The 25,676-nt window shown below is 39.7% G+C and overlaps 1 protein-coding gene across 3 annotated transcripts in view; it reads left to right on the top strand.

Annotated features, from left to right (window-relative positions):
• The window catches only part of FGF13 (fibroblast growth factor 13), a 635,343-nt gene that overhangs the window by 84,772 nt on the left and 524,895 nt on the right, over window positions 1–25,676 (top strand). Inside the window, exons 1-2 of one of the 3 annotated variants that reach the window (XM_082263491.1) lie at window positions 3,142–3,393; window positions 3,818–4,006. In XM_082263491.1, coding sequence (XP_082119617.1) covers window positions 3,958–4,006 — 49 coding nt within the window. In that variant the 5' untranslated portion in view covers window positions 3,142–3,393; window positions 3,818–3,957. Of the gene's footprint in view, window positions 1–3,141; window positions 3,394–3,817; window positions 4,007–25,676 lie in introns of those variants that run through there. The other 2 variants (XM_082263494.1, XM_082263492.1) reach the window with 2 other exon arrangements.

The following is a 25,676-nucleotide window of genomic DNA, read 5'->3' as shown; positions in this document are numbered from 1 at the left end:
TTGCTTTATCTTTAACAACTAAATTGGGGTGTTCTAATAACAATTTGAGTTCCTATTTTTAATTTTATTTTTAGTTTCTTCATAATATTTTAAAAATATTTTTTATAATTTTCATAATATTTTTCATAATATTTTCATGTAACTCTTTATATTTTAGCATTTGTTTCCTTGTGACACATATCACTCCCCACACTTATTATATATTCAACATTTTTAATTCTAATTTTAATTTAATTCCCCACCCTTTGGCAATATGAGCCTTATGCTTAAGCTGGTACCAATAGTACCCTGACTTGTATTACACCATATATGCCCCCCTCTCTAGGACATATAAATAAGAACATTTCCTTAATGGTATATTCCTCTAACCCATTATATTTCTGGTCAATTTGACTAACAATGTATAGATGGTCTTTTAAATCTGGTTTGATCTCTCTATTTCTATTTTCTGCAGTTTGAACTGACTTTTTACTATTAACTGTAAAAGATCTGCCTCTTTATGGTTAAAAAATGAGTACCATTCTTTCATAAGACCTTTGTCACGTATACCGTCATTGGGGGATACATCCCATCTTAGTCTTCTAGGCGTAATTTTCTCAGAGATGTACATTTCAAGGGCGGCTATTTCCCACCATACTCTCAGCTGTTTTTCCATGCTGTGCTTTAGTTGTTTAAAAGCACTTTCTATATCTTGGTTGTTCACTACATGTTCATAATTGAAAACTTCTTCCAATTTTATTGTCCTATTATTAATGTATGCCAAAAGTAGAGTCTACATAGACTTTATTTCGAGGTTAAAATGAGCATATCCAATATGGCCGCGGGTCATGTGCATCAGGTTGCTAAGTTACTATACACAATAAAAGCCGGAAGGTGCAGTAATATGGCGCCGCTCCTGATGACGTCAGTGTGACGAAACACATTGGGTGGGGCTACAGCGTCATTGCGTTGCTTCTGGTTTCAGGTCCCTGGAGCGCATCGCATCCTGGACTTTCTGGTTTACAATGCTGAATGCCTTTTTATTAAATGTAAGTGATATATTTTTCAAATATAATCTTATTTTTATGGTATTACACTATGGAGCCTGTCTTTTGACATTTACATGTACACTCACAATTCGCGGAGAGTCCGAGACAGCCAAGAATACCCTGGGGGGTGATCTTGGATATCTTATAGCGCCAGGTGGAGCTGTGAAGGCTGGCTATCCCCTTTGAGGGTAAAACATTTCTGGTGAGTGAGGCAACGGGGGGGGGGGGGTTGGTGTGGAAGCCCCTGGGCATGGTGCATGCTTTGGTTGCACTCTGTCCTTACTGCAACTTCACCAGTCCCTACTCTCAGAGGAGGCTTTACAGTACTGATATAACAAATGGACTATTTATACTATTTTTTATGAAAAGACATGTGATGGTAGCACTGGCAGCTCCACTGGTCATTTTTATTACATGAATTTAAAACGCACGATTGATTTTATTATGTGTTTGTACTTATATTAACATTGAGAATTTTCACTGGGCACTTGCTTAAAAACAGATTTACTTACTGTTGGTTTAGCAACATTTGTTTTTTACTGGGCACTTGCTTGTTTTGCACTTTTTTCACTTTTATATAATTTTCTTTATATAACTTTATGTATATTTGCACATTTAAATTTTCATCTAGTTAAATATTATGTTCACCTAATTAGTCATGATTTATGATTCAGTCTAACATGTTTGAGGTAATATAGAGCAGCGCCAATACCCACTCTCCTTTTTTACACATTCACCTATCAGACGCCATTTTGGTGGTTGGTCTTAGTGGGGGCAGCAGCTATACTCACTACATCCATAGTGCAGAAATACACAATCAATTTAAAACATGTTTGTTATTTTTAACGAAAAAAAAAAACAAGATTGTAGTATCACTTTAAACTTACGTACTTTCAATTTTTTGATGCAGTTTACATACACTTTAAACACCTAAAACAATTATTAAAGTGTATCTAAACAAGAACAAAAAAGATTTATCACCCTAAGACAACACCTTCCTCTCTTCTTTAGTCCCCAGAGAACAGTCAGCAGTGGCAGATTGAACAGATTGGGGTTGATTAAGGGTCCTTTCACATGAGCTTTCTGTCCGGCGGACTCCATTTTGCTCAGCCGGGATTGATCCGCCGATCCCTGCTGAGCAGGCAGATGACAGCTCCGTCTCCACTTACTTTGCAGAGATCGGATGAAAACGGACCGCCTGTTCATTTTCATCCGATCCGATCCACCAGATGGATGGAAAATAGGGTTTCCATCCGTCTGGATTTCACGGACAGGAAGGGATTGGAAAGCAGCATGGAGCGTCCAATCTGGTCCGCCTGAAAAAACTGACAGGCGAACCTGATCAGAAAGCCCCTTTGAAAGGGACCTAACTTGACCTGGAGCACTCAGAATCCAGTGTAGCTCTGCATGGTAGCCAATCAGCTTCTAAGCCTCCCTTCACACTTGAACGTGGCTTTGAAAATTTCAAAGCTGCATTTCAATCTCACTTCGGGGATTCGATTTTAAAGACATCTGTGCGGGTTCATGCACAAATGTCTATTCTAATCGCCCCCCAAGTCTCCAAAAGTAGTGCAGGAACTACTCTTTGAAATTGGTGCAGAGCCACGATAAACTGCAATTTGACATGCAATTTGACCTGTCAAATCGCATGTCTAATCGCACTGATATGTACGAATAACTTCAGCTTGTTCAATTAAGCTTTGACAATACTACCTGGAAGCTGATTGATTTCTATGCAGAGCTGCACCAGATTTTGAACTCTCCAGTTTTAGTAATTCCCTAGCTATCAGCTCACTACATTTCTGGCAGGATCAACAAGTATCTATTTTGTACTTCTCCAGCAGATATCTTCCAATGATATACAGTATTAACCAGACAGAAAGGAAGTAACAAAGAGTGGATTGTTTTCCATAGATAATTTCCCCGACAATAGATTGTGCAGATATGTAGAGCTTGTTTGTCTCCATAGTACAATACAAACTAGCCAGGGCTGCGCTGATCCCATAGACACTAAGCTGCCACTGTCACAGACCATCGATCTTCATGGGGCTGCTGATCCCAGGGGTCGGATCTAGAGTTGTCACCTTCTTAGTGGTCAGGGGTGGGGTTCTCCCTCGGGTCCGCTCCTGGTGTGGTCCATCAGCCTGGCAGGAGGCGGAGCTCCAATTTCCCTCTATTTCTAGAAGAAGGAGGCGGATGCAAGGAGGTTATTTCCAGCTCATTTCCAGCCCAGCCTGTCTGATGTGACGTCGGCGAGCTCCCGATCTCTTACTACAACAGGCAGCTTTGTGTGCCGATGTCTGAGCCGGAGCATCTCTGCTAGTTGTCTTCACTTGTCACCGGCAGAGGAGCAGAGGGGGGCAAGGTAAGGCACACCACCCACCCACCCACCCACCTTATATGATCATCACCAACCTGCCCACAGCTTGTCTATGCTGTGCCAGTGTGTGTGTACACAGGGAATTAACCCTTCACTGCCCATCTCATCTCACCATGACATGCCTTGTCTCTTCCATGCAGAATGACAGCTTGGCACCAGCAATCTCAGGACCATTGTAGCCATCCATAGCCATGTGTCTTCCTTCTCTCTCCATCTTTGTGTGCCATTGGTGTCTAGGTTTGCTGTGGCTTTAAGAGGTGATGGCATGCAATGGGGGGGGGGGGGGGGGGGTTGTAGAAGAAATGAAAGGTAGAACACATCTCTTTGTCTGTGCTCTCCTATTCTGGGGACACCAGTGAGGAAGTGACACCATCATATATTGTTTTTTTTTTTTTCTTTATTCCTCTAGTCATCGGGGGAGCCAATCAGACACCTGCATAAAGACATTTTTTGGGGGGATCAAGGAGGATTGTCTGACCTGTTCATCTGAATCCAATCCAAGAGGAAATTTGATCACATTTGGGAATTTTTACAAGCAAACTGGGATCTATGAGTGGCAAGGTGATCAAAGCGAAGGAAGAAAAAGATGCTTCTAAGGGTAAGCAGCTGATAATCAACTTCAATGGGAGAGAAAGAGAGAGAGAGAGAGAGAGTCATCCTTGTATGAGCAGGTGCTGGTGACCTTTTACCTTGGAGCCTTTTGTGGTGCTGTCATCATACTTGTGTGACACTGGATCTACAATGACACCTTAAACAAACCCCCTACACTTAATTATATATATATACTGCATGCCTACAGGAGCAACAGTGGCAGCACCATGCAGGGGAAAGGGTCAGTCTCTAATGTTGCAATGTCCCCTATTGCCTTTAGAAGTTCTGCTGCCAGCACTTGGACAGCCAAGATCAGCCATGACAGCCCTGTGTCAACCTTTTCATTTCCAAATTGCTACTTTGTTACAGGTTGCAGACCCCTTCTGAGCGAATGGTACCCAGGGGGAATATGATGTCACCATCCCACCCACCCCCCCTAGCAGAGGTGACACCAAGCAATTGGCTGTTCTTCTTTCGGATAGAGGATGCAAATGAAGAAAAGGGTTATACGAAGTGGATGTTAAGATGTAGCTCCCCCCCATTGCCTTGTAATCGACTGGCTTTGCTGCTGGATGTAAACTGGGTGACAATTGCCATGGAGACAAGGAGGGCAGGAGGAGGGGGTGGGGGAGGAGAGGTGTATCACACTGCAACTGCATTAGTTTCATTTGCATCCTCAACACCAGCAGCAGGAGCAGCAATAATGCAGAGGTAGTCAGCTTAGACAAATAGTTCCCCCTAAAAGTGGGCAGACATACAGACACACAGCAGGCACTTATTCAATGCTGGATCTGATCCATTCACTCCAATTTCAGTAGTTTGCAAACTTTTCCCCCAGGAGTGGGAGACAATTGCATCCTTTGGGTTATTCATATAGATTTGGAAGACAACATGAACATACTGATGTATATATTTTTTTCCCTTTTTTTAATTCTGATGATGACTATTATTACTATTATTTATAGATACTTAAGTATCATGCAAGCTGAAAATCTAAATGTCCTTCTAGTCTATCTATCTATCTATCTATCTATCTATCTATCTATCTATCTATCTATCTATCTATCTATCTATCTATCTATCTATCTATCTATCTATCTATCTATCTATCAAACATACAAACAAAGCACTACCCTACCATGTTTGTCTATCTACCTGTCTATAATTATGTCATCCTGTCTAATATATATATATATATATAGATATATATATATATATATATATATATATATATATATATATATATAAATATATATATATATCTATATATATATAATTTTTGTTTACATATGTATCATACATGTATGTATTATGATTTAAGCTTCTATCTATCTATCGATCTATCTATCTATCTATCTATCTATCTATCTATCTATCTATCTATCTATCTATCTATCTATCTATCTATCTATCTATCTATCTATCTATCTATCTATCTATCTATCTATCTATCTATCTATCTATCTATCTATCTATCAAACATACAAACAAAGCACTACCCTACCATGTTTGTCTATCTACCTGTCTATAATTATGTCATCCTGTCTAATATATATATATATAGATATATATATAAATATATATATATATATATATATATATATATATATATATATATATATATATATAATTTTTGTTTACATATGTATCATACATGTATGTATTATGATTTAAGCTTCTATCTATCTATCTATCTATCTATCTATCTATCTATCTATCTATCTATCTATCTATCTATCTATCTATCTATCTATCTATCTATCTATCTATCTATCTATCTCACGCAAAGTACCACCTGCTTGTTTGCCTGTCTACCTATCTATTAATATGTCATCCTGTGTGTGTGTGTGTGTGTGTGTGTATATACACACAGTATATGTATACATTTAGTCTATGTTTAGCATAACTATTTTAATAACTTGTGTAATATGGGACTGCAAGTTGTATATATTTTTTTGAAATCAGCAAAGGTTTATATTTGATTTTTGATATCCATATGAATATTGGATCTATCCACTTTCTTGCTTTTGGGAGTATTATAATCTAGAAAATTACTACAACTGAATCTGCAAACATAAATCTAAAATGTTTTCAGCAAAGCAGAAGGATATGCACCAAATTTTAATAACACCTCATAGCAGATTGTCAAGAATTTTTTTAGGTGAACAGTACAGCTGTAAGCTGATGAGCTTTCCTAATTATTATTCGGTGTAATGATACTGAAATGTACTCTGGTTTTGTAAATAAATTGTCAAAGGACTTTTCTTTTTTATTGCATTTATACTAAAGGAGGATTATTGAAAGTCTTGTGTTAATTAATAAGCCGTACGGCCAAGAGAGGGTCTAAAGGTGTTAACACCTGCTCAGATTTACTTTTTTGTATTCTTGGCAATACTGGAAACCAGTCTTTGTAAACTGCACCACTTTTTTCACTTTAAGCCAACCATGCCTGCAAGACAATCATTTATTACCTAAACGAATTTGAAAAATCTTTAGTAGATCTGACACCAGAAGGTATGATTCATTTATGTAAAATTGAGAGAGGAGTAGAAACAATCTTGTGTACAGCAGCTAATTTGGGCATCAATGTGGTACGCCTCTGAAACGGAATCCATAAAATGTTATAACAGTTCATTCTGCAGCATCTCACAAAGAACGTTACGCAATGAGCATCTTATTTTAACTTCAGTTTTCACATTTGCTTAAAGCATAGCTTTTACTGCCAGAGCTGGTATTTTTACATTTTATCTTTTTTTTGTTTGTTTGTTTTTAAGTTATGGTAATGTGTGTTTGACAAAAAAACACAAGAAAGAAATGCATTGTAATGGAGTATATAAAGTTAGATATAAGTGCTGCACTTTGTTAAAACAGGCTTAATTCATGACGAAGCTAAAACAGGATAAAAAGGATACTTGTTTGAAAAAAAGAGTATTTTCAGCCAATTCCATGGGGGATTTGAAAAGTACAATCACATGGTAGAATTGATGGTCCTCATACTTGTGCCAAGTTTTGTGATCTGGGCCTTCAAATAATGGTAAAAAAGCTGGATTGTGTATTTGTAACAACACTGAATTGGCATGTGGACCAAACTGCCCATAGACAGGAAGATATCTCACAGAGAATCACAAGCAATATGACATCTGCCTTACCTTAAACCAGTCGGGACTCCGTAATCTTTTCTGTACAGCTGGGCTGGTGGGTACATGTGGCTCACTGTTGTCTTTTTCTGAATAGAAAGATATTGATCATTCCTATTGACACATTCATGTGTCATTAAAGGCAACTGATAGAGCCTGTTCACAGCTGTACACTGTGCTGCAGTGTGTTTTTAAAAATAAATCAGGTCTGCTTTTGTCTACTATAATGCATTCTAATGGGCCATACACACTATACAATTTTCTTTAGATTTTTTCCTTCAGACTTTCCAAAACCATATAATATGAGGTCAAACCTAAACACTTTCAATTGATATGCAATCAGGCAGCCCTTTGCACTACATAGAAAAGGTAAATCTAAAGGAAATCTGACAACAAAAGTTGTATAGTGTGTATCCAGCTTAAGGCCCAATGAAGACAGGGGCATGTATGATGTATTTTGAAGGTGTTTTCATTTGTTTTCAGCCCCTGCTAACCAACCTAATTCATTTTATATTATCCAGCATGAAAAACACATAATGTATGTAAATGCATTAAAACACATTGAAAACTTTTGCCATGCTCATGTGAACCTAGCCTAGGGATTAAATTGCTTTATGATGGCAATGTACTGTTTTTATCAGATTTAATTTGCCATGTAAACCAGATTCAGGCACAGCTGTAAAGTGCAAGGTTGGGCTTGTCTGGCTGGGTTGTGTAGATTGTTTCTCACACTCCTGGGTTGTTGGTAAATTTTGTTGATCTGACATCTAAAATTTGAAATAAAATCTGACTATAAATGACAGGTTTCAAAGTGTATTTCCCGTATTACCAAAACATTTTAAACAAGTTTATTTGAATTTAGAATTGCTGTCTAAGGCTCCATCAAAGGGATTCTTTCACCTTTTGTTTGTTGTCCCAAGACAGAAAATTAAAGGAAATCTCTCTAAAAGCATCATAGAGAGAATGACATTTTTATATTTTTTTTAATTGTAAGATGACCTTTTCCCAAAAATTGAAAAGGTGAACTAGCTCCAAATATCTTGGCCCCCGCTGAATATAATAACTGTGCTGTCCCGTGCTGCTGGTGTTTTGGCCTGTACATGGTACACTGCAATATAAAGCCCCAGACACATCACAATGGAAAATGTTGCTTTGATCAGCGCATGTAGCCAATCAGCTGCAGCGCTGATCAGTGTATTCTGAGGGCGGGGGAGTCCTACTGTTAGAATACAATGACACAGTGGGGAGGAATCTCTCATCCACATTGAATTTGTGGATGGGGGGATTTGGTTCAGCTTCTTTTGTTCAGTACGAATGGCCAGTTTAAGGCTAGTTGCAGGGTTGGAGGGGGTGGACCCGCTCTTTGAGGCCATCGGAACACGCAGATCACAAGGCGTTGGCTTCTTTAACAGATTACACTTTTCTCCAGCACTTGCCCGATTGCCATTTTATCTGACGCGCCCCCTTTCCCATGCATTTCATCTGAGGAGCTTGTCTCTGGTAAGTGATTGGAAGTGGTGACTAGTGTCATCTATCAAAGCAACTGTTTTTTTGCTAGCTGCGTTGTCAGATGTCCGTGTAAGGAGGTTATAATCCTGTCTGACCTCATAGCTAGCCTCAAATGGCACCTAGAAAGATGGGACAAAGTTCACAATGTACCTTGACCCCTGGGTAATAGAACACCCCTGGGTAACAGAAAATAATATAATTAATAATATTAATTAATAATAAAACAGAGACTTCTTTAAAGGGTAAGTTCACTTTTGTGGGGGGTAGCAAATAAAGAAAAAATAATATAGTGTATACAATTGCGAAACAACTCACATTGTAATTGACTGTCATTAAAAATTACTTTTCCTTTTCAATCTGCGGCTCTGTAATTTTCTGAAAATGCAATGCAATATGGCTACCTGGAGCTGTTCTGTACACAGAATGTGTACTGACCACACCCCAGAAACGTAATTTCCTACTTGCATGATTTGCTCACTGATTTTCCCAAAAGTCAGCCTAAGATGCAAATCATATTTCTGGCATCCCTTGCAACAAAAAAGGTTATTTTTGGTGACATACTCCCAATGGGAACACGTCTAAAGGGAAGCAGGCCCTGTAGATTTCCTCATTAGTGCTCTGCAGGTGCCACAGCTGATTGATAATTATGAAACCACTCCTATTAGATTCATTTCCCACAGGGGCACAGAGAAACACAGAGACTTTTTTCAGAATAACAAAAAGTAGGTATCTGCAACAACGTTTATTTTTCTTTCACAATTCCTGCAATGTACATAGATCAACCAGAGGGGAATGTTTATTTCTCAACAAAAGAGGAGTTATGCTTTAAGTGGGGAAATGCTAGCTGGAGGGCTTCGTTCTAAGGTAAGTATTTCATAAATGTGCTAGTATGCAATACATACTAACACATTATGCATTTGCCTTACAGGTGTTTTTTTTTTTTTTTTTGTAACTGCAGCGGTTTATTACCGATTTAAGTCTTTCATAATATGTTAGTATGAACTGCATTTTAGAGCATTATGGCCTAAACTACCGCTTTAAAGCAACTCTGCTGTTAGTTAAAAGTTGTAAAAAAGGCATGTCTATAAAGAAAGGGGCTGGCTGGCTGAAATACTTTCTGTGACATAGGGGTCGGTAGGTGAAACCACAGAGAGCAGAGTGTTGGATGCTAAAGATTGTTCATCCATTCTAGCTCTGCAACAGAGCAAAGATCAGTGGCGTGGGTGGAGGGACGGGTTAGTATTAACCCTTTTATTTACAGGCATGCCTTTCATACAACCTTTTAAACTAAAAGCAATTTCACGTTAAAGGTTAAGTTCCCCTGTTGTAAAATAAAATAACAAATTATTGTTTTTTTTACATTGCATCCTGTAAAGCATTGCGTCGGCGGTCAGCAGATCACACATGCCATGCCAGGATCCTGCAGACTCTCAGTACACTGTCTGCCCATACCTTCGATATGGGCATGCAGTTACTGAATGGCAGGAAGAATCCATGAACTATGAGAGCGCTCACCAGGGCCCTCGTAGTTCACTGATAACTACAGGCTGTCAGCCACAATGAATGGGTTTACATATACTTAAATACACCTTTGCTTTCAGATTGCACCGTGTGTTGTTCCATGACTGCTCTGCATTGTAATGAATGTTACCATAGATACCATAGATAGTGAATATTTGCCATAGATATTAGTAATATAATAATATCAATAATAATGTTTGAGATGAATTCACACTGTACTAGATGGAGCTAATTGCCACTCACATATACTAGGACTATGTTTCCTATTATATACAAGGTCTAAGTGACTCACTGCCAATTAGAGCTGACTCACTAAATGAGCAGCTAGGTACCTGTATATCTGCTTGACTTCATTCAGTCTTAAAGTGATTGTAAAGTCTCCTTTTTTTAACATTAAAAATACACATTTAATACTTACCTGCTCTGTTGCAGTGGATTTGCACAGAGCAGCCTGGATCCTCCTCTTCCCGGGTCCCTCTTCAGTGCTCCTGGCCCCTCCCTCCCATTGAGTGCCCCCACAGCAAGCAGTTTGCTATGGGGGCACCCAAGCCGAGTAACATTCAGATATGGAGCTGAGGCCCGGCCCTGCCCTCTTTCTATTCTCATTGGCTGACTGACTTTGACAGCAGCAGGAGCCAATGGTGCTGCACTGCTGTCTCAGCCAGTGAGGAGGGGAGTCCTGGACATCCGAGACATTCCCACAAAATCGCATGAGTCCCTCTAGCTTACCTCATTATCTACATAGCTGTTTAAACACACTGCTCGATTACTCCTTCCTTACTTCCTGGGCAGACTATGGGTCATGACACAGGAAGGAGTTGACCAGCTGACATGCTTAGCACACACTCTGAATTGTCTTCCCTCAATTTGTCAACTCCTTCCTGTGTCATGACCCAAAGTCTAACCAGGAAGTAAGGCAGAAGTAATCGAGCAGTGTGTTTAAACAGCATGAAGAGAGTGAGATAAGCCTGTGCAGAATTATTGGAAGGCGGTTTTATTTTTGCAAAATAAGTACATTAATGCTATATTGGTACATAGGGGAGCTAGAGTTTAAAAAAAAAAAAAAAGTGAACAAAGGTGAACTTACTCTTTAACCACTTAAGCCCCGGAGGATTTGGCTGCTAAAAGACCAGGGTATTTTTTTCGATTTTTTACTGCGTGACTTTAACGGACAATTGCGCGGTCGTGCGACGATGTACCTAAACGAATTTGACGTCCTTTTTTTCCCACAAACAGAGCTTTCTTTTGGTGGTATTTGATCACCTGTGCGATTTTTTGATCATGCGCTATAAACAAAAAAGAGCGTCAATTTTGCAAAAATAACAATATTTTTCACATTTTTTATATGAAATTCCCCAAAAAAATGTAAAAATCAAAATTTTTTAACGTTTTCGGCCAATTTGTTTTATGCTACATATGTTTGGTAAAAAAAAATCGCAAAAAGCGTATTTTGATTGGTTTGCGCAAAAGTTATCGCGTTTACTAACAAAGGGAAAGATTTTTGTCATTTTTGGTGTTTTTTTTAACGCGTAATGGCGGCGATCTGCGATTTTTTTCGGTACTGCGACATTGCGGCGGACAGATCGGACCCTTGACTGACATTTTTGACACTTTTGGGGTTACCAGTGACATTACTGCAGTAATCAGTGCTATATATATGCACTGTTACTGCACAAATGACACTGGCAGGGAAGGGGTTAACTGTATTGGACAGGGAGAGTTAAGTGTGTCCTAGGGGCGTGATTCTAACTGTATAGGGACATTGCTATTGGTGTAAAAACAAAGATCAACGGTCCTACATAGTAGAACCGTCTGATCTTCATTTTTACACCAGGGAGGATGACGGGCGGCTTGTTTACATAAGCCGCTCCACCTTTCTCCCTTCACCGGAGCGATCGTAGTGTGACCGGCGGACATCGGGTCCGCCGGTCACACGCACTGACTTGTCAGTGAACGAGCCGCGGCGGGCACGCGCCCGCCAGCAATTGGCTCTCAAGTCAGTGACAGGCGAGTGACGTATCCATACGTCACTCTGCCTGGCCGGGGCTGACCGCCGCAGTATATAGTCGTGCGGCGGTCGGCAACCGGTTAAATTTATAGCATTTATTTTATGTGTTTTTTATTTTTTGGGATTTTTGGTTTATACTCTGTCTTTATATTCAAAACACACCTATGATAAAAAATTATAGATTCCCAATTTCTTTGTAAGTGGGCAAATTTACAAAATCTGCAGGGAATCAAAAAATAATTTTCCTCACTGTATATAAAGATATATATATATCTATATATATATATATATATATATATATATATATACACACATATATCAAATTAACTGATGTAAATTATTGAGCATTGGTGCTTAAAAAAATGAGTGACAGCACTTAAAAGACTCAATTCACAAAAAAATTAAAAATTTAGTATTTTTTTTTTTTTATGTGCGTTTCTGCTTATTTCTGATGGAAAATTCATAAATCAAATCACTAGGTGAAATACCACATGGATCAGATGAATTTATCATACGCACTTTATTTTATTGATCAATTTACAAAGATTATCGCCCTGGTTATCGAGCTTTAAAATACCATAAACTTCAGGCTGGTGATAACTGTAGGCTTCAATGAGCAGGGTACAAAATCGAATCATTCAAGCTGGAGATTAAGTAATATTTCATTATGACAGAGTCTAATTCATGAGGTAAAAAGCTTGCAATAGTTAACTATTTAATAGAAAACAATACTGTACACCTATGTGATATTAACATTTATGAACTGAATATTTGATGAAAAAAAAATTTGATAAAAAAATGAATGCAGAATAATAATAATAATAATCATACTGCCCAGAGTATTAACATAGAGACTTTAAGATTTGGCTCCTTTTCCCAGATACACTAGTAATACAGGCCCCATGGTTTATTACAGAGAAACCTGCACCCTTTACCTCATATGGTGATCCCACAACCATTAATTACCACTTCCCTTTTCACTGAATGCATGAAAGGCATTATGGGTGTCAAATTTTAATAATCCATGTAATCCCTATGCCTCAAGAGTATTCATAAGAAAAGATTTTCTGTATCTAGCAACAGAAATATACTGGAAAATAGAGAAAGCATAAAATATTAAATTGCATGGATGTGCTGTAAATCATTAAAATAGAATCTTTACTGTAAGAACTAACTGGGACTGGGACTCTTTGAACATTGTATATTTGTTTTGTTACTAAATAATAATTACAATATGAAATACCTTGCAACTGGGGATGTGTTTTGGTCGCCCCCAAGGTGGATTCTTAAAATATAGGAGGAAGCCTCCTGCTCTAAATGGCCTGGGACCAAGGACCAGCTGAGCAAGGCAAGCACCTCCTGATGTGTAGAGAGTCCAGCATCATAGAAATGCCAGACCCATAGTACTTGCCTCAGCCACTTGTGTTGAGGAATGTTAGAGCCTATGTCAGAATGCTTTTGCTTTCGTGGTCCCCATTAGGGAAATTTCGCCTCACTTTTTGTTCCAGAGCCACAGCAGGGTGTGGCAAAAATTCACCCCAGATTGAGGGGAAATTCCATCATTGAAAGTCATCACTGGAACAGGTGTCCTAATGCACCCTTCCCTATGGTTCCTTCATTTTAGATTGCCCTTTCCTTTATGTCCTGATGACAGTGGTCCGCAGGAATAAAATTAAAAGTGCATCTCCCAAACAGGGTCACATACAGCAAATAAAAATTTGACAAAACTTCTAAACCTTCCCAACTTAGCCCAACACTAGGAGTAAAAAAGCTTTGGCTTTTCAATTTTGCTTCTTCATAACCTACCCTGCCCTTTTGGTTGCCGCATGCTCTATATGACTAAAAGCAAGTAGCAGCAAGCAAAACAGAGCTGGATCACATAAAAGCAGAAAAAAATATAACAGTAATAAATATTATACGCCAAGTAGCAATGGGGTTGATTTACTAAAACTGAAGAGTGCAAAATCGAGTTCAGCTGTGCATAGTAGCCAATCATCTTCTAACTTCAGCTTGTTCAATTAAACTTTGACAAAAGAGACCCGGAAGATGACTGGTTTCTATGCAGAGCTGCACCAGGTTTTGCACTCTCTGATTTTAGTAAATCAGCCCCAATGTGTCTGGTATATAAATTTGACTTTACCATATAAAGAAAAATTGCATTGTAGAGCAATAAGTAGTATGGTACTGGTTCTTCCATTATGTTGATTCACATCATGATACTGTCTATTCATTATAAATAAACATGCTTTTTAATGTTCTTTTTTAGTGTACCCCAAAAGTGATGTTAGATTACCTTCCAAGTTGCCTCGTGGTCCTAAAGCTTCTTTCTACTGTGATAGGACCAATAAAACAGCACAGGGGTAAAAAGGTTTTATCCTTCTACTGCCTATAGTGGCAGGAATGGCCAACAGAGTTACTGGGCTAGACTTTTAGAGTCAGGGAACTTTGTTTGTGCTGTCTTGGAGCATAGAGATGAATCAAATGTATGCTTGTTGTTATACATATGTTTCTTGGGAAACATCAGCCATAAAGCTTCCTGCCCAGTTCCCCAATGGCCTGTATATTAAAGTGCCCCTATGGCCAAAATCTTTGTTATGTCAGTTTTGAACATAATGAAAGAGGAGTGAACCCCTGTCAGATTTGTTGTTGTTTCTTTGTCCTTGTCAAGGACATTTTCCCTGCTTTCCAGTCTCAGTGTCCAATGTCCTCATGATAGTATTTAAGGGACAATCTTTGCAATGGGCAAACTTAATAGTAAAAATTTGGGAAACCTTTTAACCTTTTTCCTACTTTACTATTGGACAACAACAAGAGAAGGGCATACCAACCTTACCAACCTTGTGCATTACCACTAAAAAAGTTTATTAAAATCCAAATAGGTAGCATACATTATACTCACAAATGTAAGATGTATACATGCATGTAGGAACCAATCGCCTCCAGAACACTTCTCTGGATGGCGTGATGGTATCCACAATGACCTGGCTTTACTATTACTATAACATTTTGCATTGCTGGCTTTTTCTTCATCAATGAAATTTTCACTCACGACCTGTTGACTACTATGCTTGAAGAGCTAGCAATTAAAAGCCGACAGAGGTTATACGTTTTTGCCACTTTACCCTTTACCACAGCTGGAGCATTTGTATTTAAACTGGATGCAACTATTCAAAGTTAATTAAAATTCAATAGTGCATGTGGAGAAATGTCTGCCGTGCTCAATCTCTTTCCTTAGTCTGTAGTAATGCAAATTCCAGCTCTAATGCAGGTTAGAAGGAGGCAACTGCAGTCTATCTATTCCGAATCTCATCTCAAACGGATGTCAAACTAATGCCATTGACATAAACCCCAAGCCTATCATCACATGCCTCAAAAGTGTGCCTGTTGTTCAGTCTGCCTTTGCTCCCCTAGCACTGTGGCCTTTGGAAACATGTGACTGAAATCCGGTTCTTACCCTAATGTGCCTAGATGCATAAGAGAGCATTCTCCATTCAATCCGCTTATAGTTGTATAAAGGAATATTTTTAAGTCTGCCAGACTACACATGCTGTGGTCCCCTCCTCCTCCTGGTTATGGACAAGAATGCACATTTACTCAATGCATGCAAAGTGTGTGACAACTTTTCACAACGTGTCGCTGCAAAGCTAGGTTGTGCACACTATGTCTGTAAGTAACATTAGTCATAGGGGAGCAAAGGAAGACTCGACCTAGAAGGGCTTTAGCAGAACGGAGCCCTGCAGGTGTGTGGGATTGTAAAGCCACATTAACCCCAGGTCGCAGGAACTATCAGTTCTAAGTAATGAGAAGGAGATGTTAAATGTGCTCAAAGTTGAAACCTCGAACATTTCTTCCCATTTTGGCTTGTGTAGCTTGCGCTGGTATGAAGAGTAATTACTTTAATAGCAATATAATTAAGAAAACGTGATACAGAGTTTTCACTGTGTTCTTAAACTCCTTTGATTAGAAGAACATAATACAATTCACAAAATCTTTAATGGGTCCCCTGGGTATACATTACAGTCCTTTGATGTGTCAGCCATAGTTTTTGCAGGTATGAGTAGTGAAATGTGAAAAACTAACATATGCAGCTAGAATATATCATAATTATCTATTTAAGATTTTTCTGAACCATTTCTTTTACTCTCCATGGGTATTTTTTTCATATTTTAGAAAGCCAAAGTAAAAATATATTTAATGTAAAAAAAAAAAAAAAAAAAAATGACCACCAACAACTATCAGTATCCATTCATAAAAAAATGTGAATCCCAACTTGACTTAGTAAAAAGTAAATGCACCTCTGGTAAGATAAATTTGTGTTTAGCAGAGGTCAGTGAAACTTGCTAGCCACATCCAGCACACCCAACGGGGCAAACCACTGTGTACCTGTATACTGTCAGTTTTTCTAAGTCTATTAAGACTTCTCAAAACACTTTGCTGTCAGTACTTTGGGTGGGTTATACATCTTCTTATTAAAGCAGATGTCACGTACCAGGCTAGGATAGGTACCCCCTGTGTCTACCTTGCATGAGCTTACAGAAGGATACAATAGCCAGTTCTGGTTCTTGGCAGGGTGTCCTTAATGTGGCATTGGTTTTGTGTTATAGACTCCAAATTGAGCCCATTGCACTGGATGAAGAAATGTCATCAACACACCAAGGATTCCTCAGAAGGGTCCAAAGCTTTATTCATATGGTCACACGGAACACATACGGCAACATTTTAGGGCCACGCAGGGCCAGTTCGTCAGGCAAGTGCAAGTGCCTGATGAAGGGGCCCTTGTGTGGCTCCGAAATGTTGCCCCATGTGTACCGTGTGACCATGTGAATAGAGCTTTGGACCCTTCTGAGGAATCCTTGGTGTGCTGATGACATTTCTTCATTCAGATTGTCTGTGGTTTCCAGCCGGTGGTCATTACAGCACCCAGCATTATTATACCTATTTCCATGAATGTGTGCATGGGGAATATTGTTTTTGGACTTTTTTCAAATTCCACTGGAGACAGCTGACAATGAGCATGAATCAAAACTGAAGTATGGTAATTACCCACTTGGCAACCGCCTAACTGGAAATGTACGTCATGATTTTGATGTTAAATATCAGGGTTATGGCTGCAGCTAGATGCCATAACCCCCCGATATTGTTTTTTTCCCTTAGATTGCTGGCTTTCCGATAAAAGTGATTCCAGTGGCGGATTGGCTGAAATATTTTAGAAGCAGCAGGAGAGGTGCAGGGCCGGATTAAGAGCATCATGGGCTTGGTGCTGAGGATTTTGAAGGGCCTTAAGGGCCGTGCCTTGGCATGCACCCAGAGGAGGAAGGGTGCAGCCATGCATGCCTAATTCAACATGGGATGCTGTCTCTGAAGCCCATAAACACATCCATGCATCGGCAACTGTCCCTCCTTGTCCGGCCTTCGTGCTGTGTGGGGAGGTTCTGAGGGAGCTGCCTGGGGAAGCGAGCATAGAAGCCAGACTTCTGTGTTTACAAGTGACAGAAGAGCGGTAACAGTGAATATGGCCAACCCGGGGCCTATATAAAGGTAGGGGCCTGGAGCTGCAGCTCCAATAGCCCCTACGTTAATCTGGCCCTGGAGAGGTGCCCTCCTGCCACTTCCCAGTCATTGCCGAGCTTACCGGGGCAATCCGTTAAGCCCAGAAGCAATCCGATGCGGGCGTTTGCTGGGCAGGAAGTCGATTGAGGGCAAGATGGCCCCCATTAGGTTCTATGCATTTGAAGGACCGGATCGATCTCTGATGCCACTTCCGTTTCTCAGGCATAAACAAATCATTTTTTTTCTTTTGCTTTTAAAGGTTAATGAGAGATCTGAGGTCTTTTTGACCCCAGATCTCTCAATAAAGAGGACCTGTCATGCTTATTTTTATTACAAGGGATGTTTACATTCTTTGTAATAGAAATAAAAGTGATCAAAGAAATAAAAATAAACGGACAGTGTAAAAATAAAAAAGAAAAAGTAAAATAAATAGGAAAGAAAAAATGTGAAACCACCACATCCCTCCGTTCTCACGCACAGAAGCTAACGCAAATATAAGTTGCGCCTGCATATGTAAACAGATTTTAAATCACACATGTGAGGTATCGCTGCGATCATTAGAGCAAGAGCAATAATTCTGGCACAAGACTTCCTCTGTAACTCTAAACAAGTAACCTGCAAAACAATTTGAAAGGGTTGCCTATGGAGATGTTTTTGTATCGTAGTTTGTCGCCATTCCACGAGTGTGTGGAATTTTAAAGCATGACATGTTAGGCATCTATTTACTTCTTTCACATTATACAAAAAAAAATGGGGCATCTATTGTGTTTTTTTTTTTTTTTTAATTCATTAAAGTAAATTTTTCCAAAAAATTGCATTTGAAAGACCGCTGCACAAATACAGTGTGACAGAAATAATGGAATATTGCAATGACTGCCATTTTATTCTCTAGGGTCATTACTTAAAAAAACATTTATGTTTGGGGGTTCTAAGTAATTTTCGTGCAAAAAATACAGATTTTTACTTGTAAACAACAAATGGCATAAAAAGGTCCTTAAGCAGTCAGGGACAGGCTTGAGGTCATGGCGGGTTGCAGGCAGGTATAGTTGGTAAGCACAATCACAGGCATAGGTCTGTGCAGCCTTTCCCATTAGGGTGTGCACCCCGAAGCTCAAACTCAGATGCCATTCTCTGCAGCCTCAGCTGCACTGGACAGTGGATGAATGGGAAGTGCTCTGTGCTGAGCGGCTTCCTGTTCATTCACAAACTGAAGCATAGTAAACACGGTTTACTATGCTTCAGTTATGAATGAACACAGTGAGTGTGTTCACTGTTTTTATTTAGAAAAGGAAGGCGCCAGTAAATGACATATTTACTAGCCCCTAGCGGCGCGCTCCTGACCCCACTCACCAGCGGGGAAGCCGATGCACGGGTCAGGCAGCTCCATTGCCGCCTGACACCCACGATTGTTCCCCGATGAGAGAGAAGAACGGTCAGCTGTTGTAAACACAGCTGACCGTTCTTCAACCTGGAATGATCACAGAGCTCCTGTGATCCATCTATATAGGATCACAGGTCTCTATGGTAATTTCAGAAGCCACGCCCCCCACACAGTTAGAATCACTCCCCTAGGCTCACATTTAACCCCTTGATTACCCATAGGGTTAACCCCTTCCCTGCCAGTGTCATTATTACAGTAACAGTGCATATTTTTAGCTTACTGTAGTACTGTAGCTTACTATAACTGTTTTGATTACTGTAGTAATGTCACTGGTCCCCCCAAAAGTGTAAAAAATGTCAGTTAGGGGTCCGATCTGTCTGCCACAATGTCGCGGTCCCGCTAAAAATCGCAAATCGCCACCATTACTAGTAAAAAAAAAAAAAACAATAAAAATAACATAAATCTTTCCCGTAGTTAGTTGACGCGATAACTTTTGTGCAAACCAACCAAAATACGCTAATTGCGATTTTTTTTTTTTACCAAAAATATGTAGCAGAAAACAAATTGGACTATAATGTTAAAAAAATTTGATTTTAAATTTTTTTTTTTGAGAATGTTTTATAGCAGAATGTGAAAAATATTGTTTTTTTCAGAATTGTCACTCTTTTTTTGTTTATAGCGCAAAAAATAAAAATCGCAGAGGTAATCAAATACCACCAAAAGAAAGTTGTATTTGTGGGAAAAAAAGGACATCAATTTTTTTTAAGTACAGCGTTGCACGACCACGGAATTGTCCGTTAAATAACGCAGTGCCGAATCGCAAAATATGGCCTGGTCATTAAGGGGGAAAATCTTCCGGTCCAGAAGTGGTAAATATAATTATCCATGGGTGCACCTGGGGAGTTCTGGCGAGTAGTCTTATCTATAACAATTATGTCCATAGATATATTTCTATAACAATTAGATGGTGTGGGTGCAAACCTGTTAAAAAACACTTAAAGTGTTACTAAACCAAGGAGCCTGCATTCACTATATCTGGTCTCCCAGAGTACACAGAACATGGAAATGCAATAGTTTTAGTAACTATAAACTGCTAAATATTTTCTCTCATCAACAATATATAGCAGCCTTGTGACTTCTATCAGTTCCTGGTAAAGCTTGTAGGAGGAGTTTTCATACTGCACTGAGCTGTCCTATCAGGATGCAGGACCCCTGACCCTCTGTCTGGACAGTGCTCATTGGCCCTGTGCTGATCACATGCACTCTCCCAAGAAAAAAAAAAACCTCTCTAGCAATACACACCAAACTGAGCATGTGCAGCCTGACTCCAAAGGCTCTGTCTTATCCGGACATGTTTTGGAGTCAGTAGAAGAAGAGGAGGATCTGTGCTAACAGGATCAAATGGCCTTTTTACACAATGCAGAAGATTAACCCCTTATGCTCCACAGTGAGTATAAAAAGCATGCTTTACTGCATATACAGACTGAGTCTACTGTTGTGGATTTAGTAACACTTTAAGGACAGTAATAACTCAAACAACCAGGTAGGACACGTCTAAAGAACACTCAAGGCCAAAGTCTGTGAGATAGTAGAGCATGGGAAGTTCTCTTAGATTGTAAGCTCTAACGAGCAGGGTCCTCTGATTTCTCCTGTATTGAATTGTATTGTAACTGTACTGTCTGCCCTAAAGTTGTAAAGCGCTGCACAAACTGTTGGTGCTATATAAATCCTGTATTATAATAGTAATAATCATAATAAGAGAGTCTGCATAGTTTGAATTAGAGGCAGCAAAAGCCATGACAGCTGATCCTTGTACCTAATGGAAGCCTTTACTGAGCAGACATTGCGAGGTCACTCTGAGTTCCTTATCTGCTTGTTTTTTTAGGACAGTGACTCGGAAAGTACTAAAGCTAGAGACAGCCAGGCAATCAGCAGTATCCAAAGGAGGATAGCCAAGACAGCCTTTATATTTATTCAGAGGTTATAGTGAACTAGGTGTAACCTGAAGGTCAATCCTGTGCACATAGCAATTTTTCTGCAACCATTTTCCTTTACTTTTGTTTAGTGACCTGTAATGCCTTTGCTTTTTGTGATTAATTTACTTTATATAATTATACATGGTTATTTTTACTTTGTATTCCAACTTGCTTTGCTCAGTGACCAGTGTCACTTGCCTCTGGCTTCGGTTGGTACTGTCATCATCTTTAGTTTAGAAGTGACTCAGCATGTAGCCCTTTGCCATAATGGCTTCTTGCACTGATAAAGGTTGTAACACTAACTAGGAAATTTGTTAGTAAAATAAAAAGCATTAACCTTGCAAAATATAGCTAAGGGTAAACTGCAATATAAGACAAAGTAATTCATACATGATTAGTTAAATAGCAGTGCCTCCATTCCAGTACCTTTTTTTTTATTTGGGTACACAAATCCACCTTTTCAACAATCCAACTCCAAACCCCCTTGACTCTGCAATGGATTATTCAGGTCTAAAAGTGAAGCCCTCAGCTCATGTTCTTGTCTAGTTTTTTTCTCCAGAACATAGTATAAAAGAAACCTATTGAGCTATATTGCTTTATATACAGGGTGTCATTCAATAGCATTGATGTTCATCTAAAAAGCTATATTAAGAAAGTGGGAAATGGAAATTCCAGTGCGGCATTCTTTGCAGGTGCTGAATGTATGTTTTCATACAGTGCTTATGTAAGTGCCAGTGTGCAGAACACCTGCCGTGTTACATACTTAGATCATCTACCTTTGTCAGGTGATAACAAGAGCTACCAGGTCTTTAAATACATAGAGGATATAAATTACGTTAAGTGAAGTTGGTACAACAAATAAGGGAATTGGAGAGAGACCATAATGGACTGAAAACACCCGGTATAGTTTAAAGCAGGGATCCTCAAACTACGGCCCTCCAGCTGTTGCGGAACTACACATCCCATGAGGAATCGTAAAACTCTGACATTCACAGACATGACCAGGCATGATGGGAATTGTAGTTCCTGAACAGCTGGAGGGCCATAGTTTGAAGACCCTTGGTTTAAAGCAACGTCAGAACTTCGTGGCTCTTAATCCAAAGAGTTAACTGGAGATTATAAAGGGATGAGTGTAGAACACTGAGGATACCAGTATGGATGAAACTTGTCAGGGGGTGGTTTGCCACAGGTGGCATCAGTTCGGGTACCAGAATTTCAGTTTCAGTATTTTTTTTGGATCGATAGCCAAAAGCTTGAAGATTAGAGTGGTGGCGTTCTCTATGCATGATTAAGATTGCATACTTAGTGCTGGTTCCTAAAGGCACCTCAAAATTTAAGTGTACCTACTTGAGATTTACTTTTTAAATAATATTTTTATTAAGTTTAAACAGTTTTATGCTATGAGCGGTTTGTTGTTATTCTATCCCACATACAATCTATCCTATTGTTGATAATAATGAAGATGGATGGCATAATATACATCAAAAGTGTTTATAGACCTTTTAATATTAAAGGGTCCTGTCATTCTTTTAAGTAATTTGGCTTATGGGGGAGTGAGCACTTTGGCACCTTATTTGGAGCACTTTTCAGATTAGTGAAGACTAGTGGACACTGAGGGGTTGATTTACTGAAGGCAAAAAGACTGCACTTCGCAAAGTGAAGTTGCACTCTGCAAGGTCAGTTGCTCAAGAGGTTAGTAAATGAGGTAAAGCTTCTCTTTGCAAAGAATATCCAATCATGAGCAAGGAGAATAAATAAAACTGCATTTTTGCTTGCACATGATTGGATGATGGAAGTCAACAGAGCTTCTGCTCATTTATTAAGCTCTGGAGCAACTGCTCTTGCAGAGTGCAACTGCACTTTGCAAAGTGCAGAGTCCATTTGCCTTTAATAAATCCAGCCTTGAATGTGTAGCAAAGTTTCCAGGCCTGTGGCCTGATGTGGGATGTGGGAACCAGTACTCTCTCCAGCCCATGTGAGCTGCGGCCCTGGGTGTGACAACTGAAGCAGCAATAACTCAGGCATCTTTGTTTGTGGTTTTTATTGCATTTAAGGGGATGGGAGAAGGGAATGAGTGGGATACTCCTTGCGACTCCAACTAAATACACATGGGACTTTGTTACTGAAAAAATGGCAGTTGGTGCTTCCTTGACGTCAGCCAGCGCCAGCCAACGCTCACTGACTCTGAGAACTCTCTGTGTAGCTGAAGAAGTATTGAATCCCCGACTTATAGTCCTGTAGATCCAAGACTGAGCTGTAGAACTCCTGACACTGCTGTGCTGCAGAAATCAATAAATACTGTCCCCCGCTTGGTACAGCTTGAGGTAGTATATTGTAGAACTCTGTGAAACTGTCGCTTCACTGACACTCTCTGGGCCCAGACTGCCGGTACCCCCTTTACAACTTCAGGGTCCTCTACCTAGGCACCCCCTTTACAGCTAGCTGACACTGGATCCCAGAACCTCTTCTGAAATGGTCCCCTATAACACTTCAGGCGAACCCCAGGGGCAATCCCTAGTACTCACGACCTGTGTAGGCTTTCCTAGGACTGGACCCCTCTCCCCTCCGCAGGCTCTCGGCACACCGGATCCCCTCAGCTCAACTCGCCACTCTCTGGATACTCAGGCGACTCCCCGAGACATCCACCTTCCTCAGACAGGAGGAGAGACAGCCGCACTCTCCCTCCTGGGACTCTGCTCCCGCCAAAGACAACCTGTCATGCACTTCCCCTCAAACTTATACCCACTCCCAGAATCCTTTGCAGCCTAATCTGCCTTCTGGGGTAGTTACAAGCTGGGATGTGTCCCCTGATTGGGCTTCCCACACTACCCTATGAGAAGCCTCTCACAGGAGCCAGTGGGGATACTTCTCCCCTCAGCAGGCACATCTGAAAGTCCTGACACCCTACTTAACAAATCACAGCTCTGCTGTTAGGAGACAAGGCCCACTATATATTTTACCTAGTACCTACCTGTAGGGTGCTACAAATGTATATTGAGAACTGTTTTCCTTGAAGAAAATTTTCTGTCATTTTAAATATTAAACTTTGCACCTTACATTGGCCCTTGGGGGAACGTTTACATATAAAAGATGTAAAGACTTTTTATTGTTTGCATGGGACACTTTATTTGATAAAGTTTTTGCACAATTTTTCTGTCTGCATGTTGTAATTTAGTTGATGGTTATTTTTTGCATTTATATATATACCCAGACTGTTGCGTTGTGTTTTACACTAACCATGAATATAAAGATGCGCACTATTGTACAAAACCAAAGTGCATTCAGATGGCTCAGTATGTTTACAAAGCTGTAAGAAGTTGCCTGGAGTGGACTTTGGATGCAGGACTTCATCATTATATGAAGATAGTGCTGGAGCCTGCTCTCTGGCTGTCATCTGTCTCTTTTGCCGGGCTGTCAATATTGGAGTGAAAGAGATATAAAAGTATGTAGATAACTGCGCTAAGTACTATTGAAGATTCCACTCATATAAAAGAATAAATAATACCCCTCATGGTGTATTACGTAGAAACAAAAATATTTATTAAATCCATAAGAAATACACTCACATTTAGTCAGGGGAATATCGGCATGTGTGCACTGATCGGCGTGGTTCAGTTTCCAACCAACAAGATGGCCGCGGTCGTCCTCAGCTGCGCGTGTGCGTCCAGGCGTCCACCAATAGGGAACAACCCAACGCATTTCGTCATACGCAAATGACGTCATCAGGGGCCTAGTGAAAGAGATATACAGTGAAGTCTCCTGCTGATGTGCCTCATGGTTCCCTATGGTGGATGATTCAATAATACAAGGTTCATGCACCTCTGAACTTTTAAAGACCACCTATAATTTGGGGTGTTTTGGGTGGAGGGAATCACTGGTGGCATTTCAAACAAGATATTTAATGGATGATATTGATGACACTGTTTTACATATGATGTTAGTGAGTGATTAATTTATTTTTATTCATCTCATGTGGTGATTGCTATCTTTATTGAGGTTTTGTACAGTAGTGCACACCTTTATATTCATGGTTATTGTAAAACACAGCACAACAGTATTGGTATATATGAATTTTTACACTTGTACTTATGTGTTTCTGAGTGCGACTGTTATATATTTTTATGATTTTGGCACTAAGAGTAGTGTTTTATTTTTATAGCTTTTTTGCGTTTGTATTATTTATACAAGGTTAATATATTTATCGTGGACTATAGAAGTATATAGATATGCTATTGCATGAAGCACTGCACTGCCATGAATACAACTGATTAATTATATGTCATATGTATTTTCATACATATTCTGGATAGCAGCTGACAATAATTTAAAAGATATTTCATGGTGTGGCGCAGATGTCATTGACCTTATAATCTGCCAGGTCTTTGCAAGCCTGAAATGCTTGAGTTAAATGAAATGGGCTTATTTCCTGGGGTGATGGGTCGGGAGTCAAGCCCCACCCTTTTCCTTAACCTAAGCCTTACTATTGGCCAGTGGGGCTACATGTTAGAATAATGGGCCAATAGTGAGGCTTTGAACAATTCAAGGGGCAGGGCTAGGCTTTTTACCCCTTGAGCATGGTAGTAGGTGCATTTCAG

Source organism: Pelophylax lessonae (genome assembly GCF_965119305.1).
Source record: "Pelophylax lessonae genome assembly, chromosome: 7".
Taxonomy (NCBI): Eukaryota; Metazoa; Chordata; class Amphibia; order Anura; family Ranidae; genus Pelophylax; species Pelophylax lessonae.
This window is presented reverse-complemented; position numbering and strand designations above follow the sequence as displayed.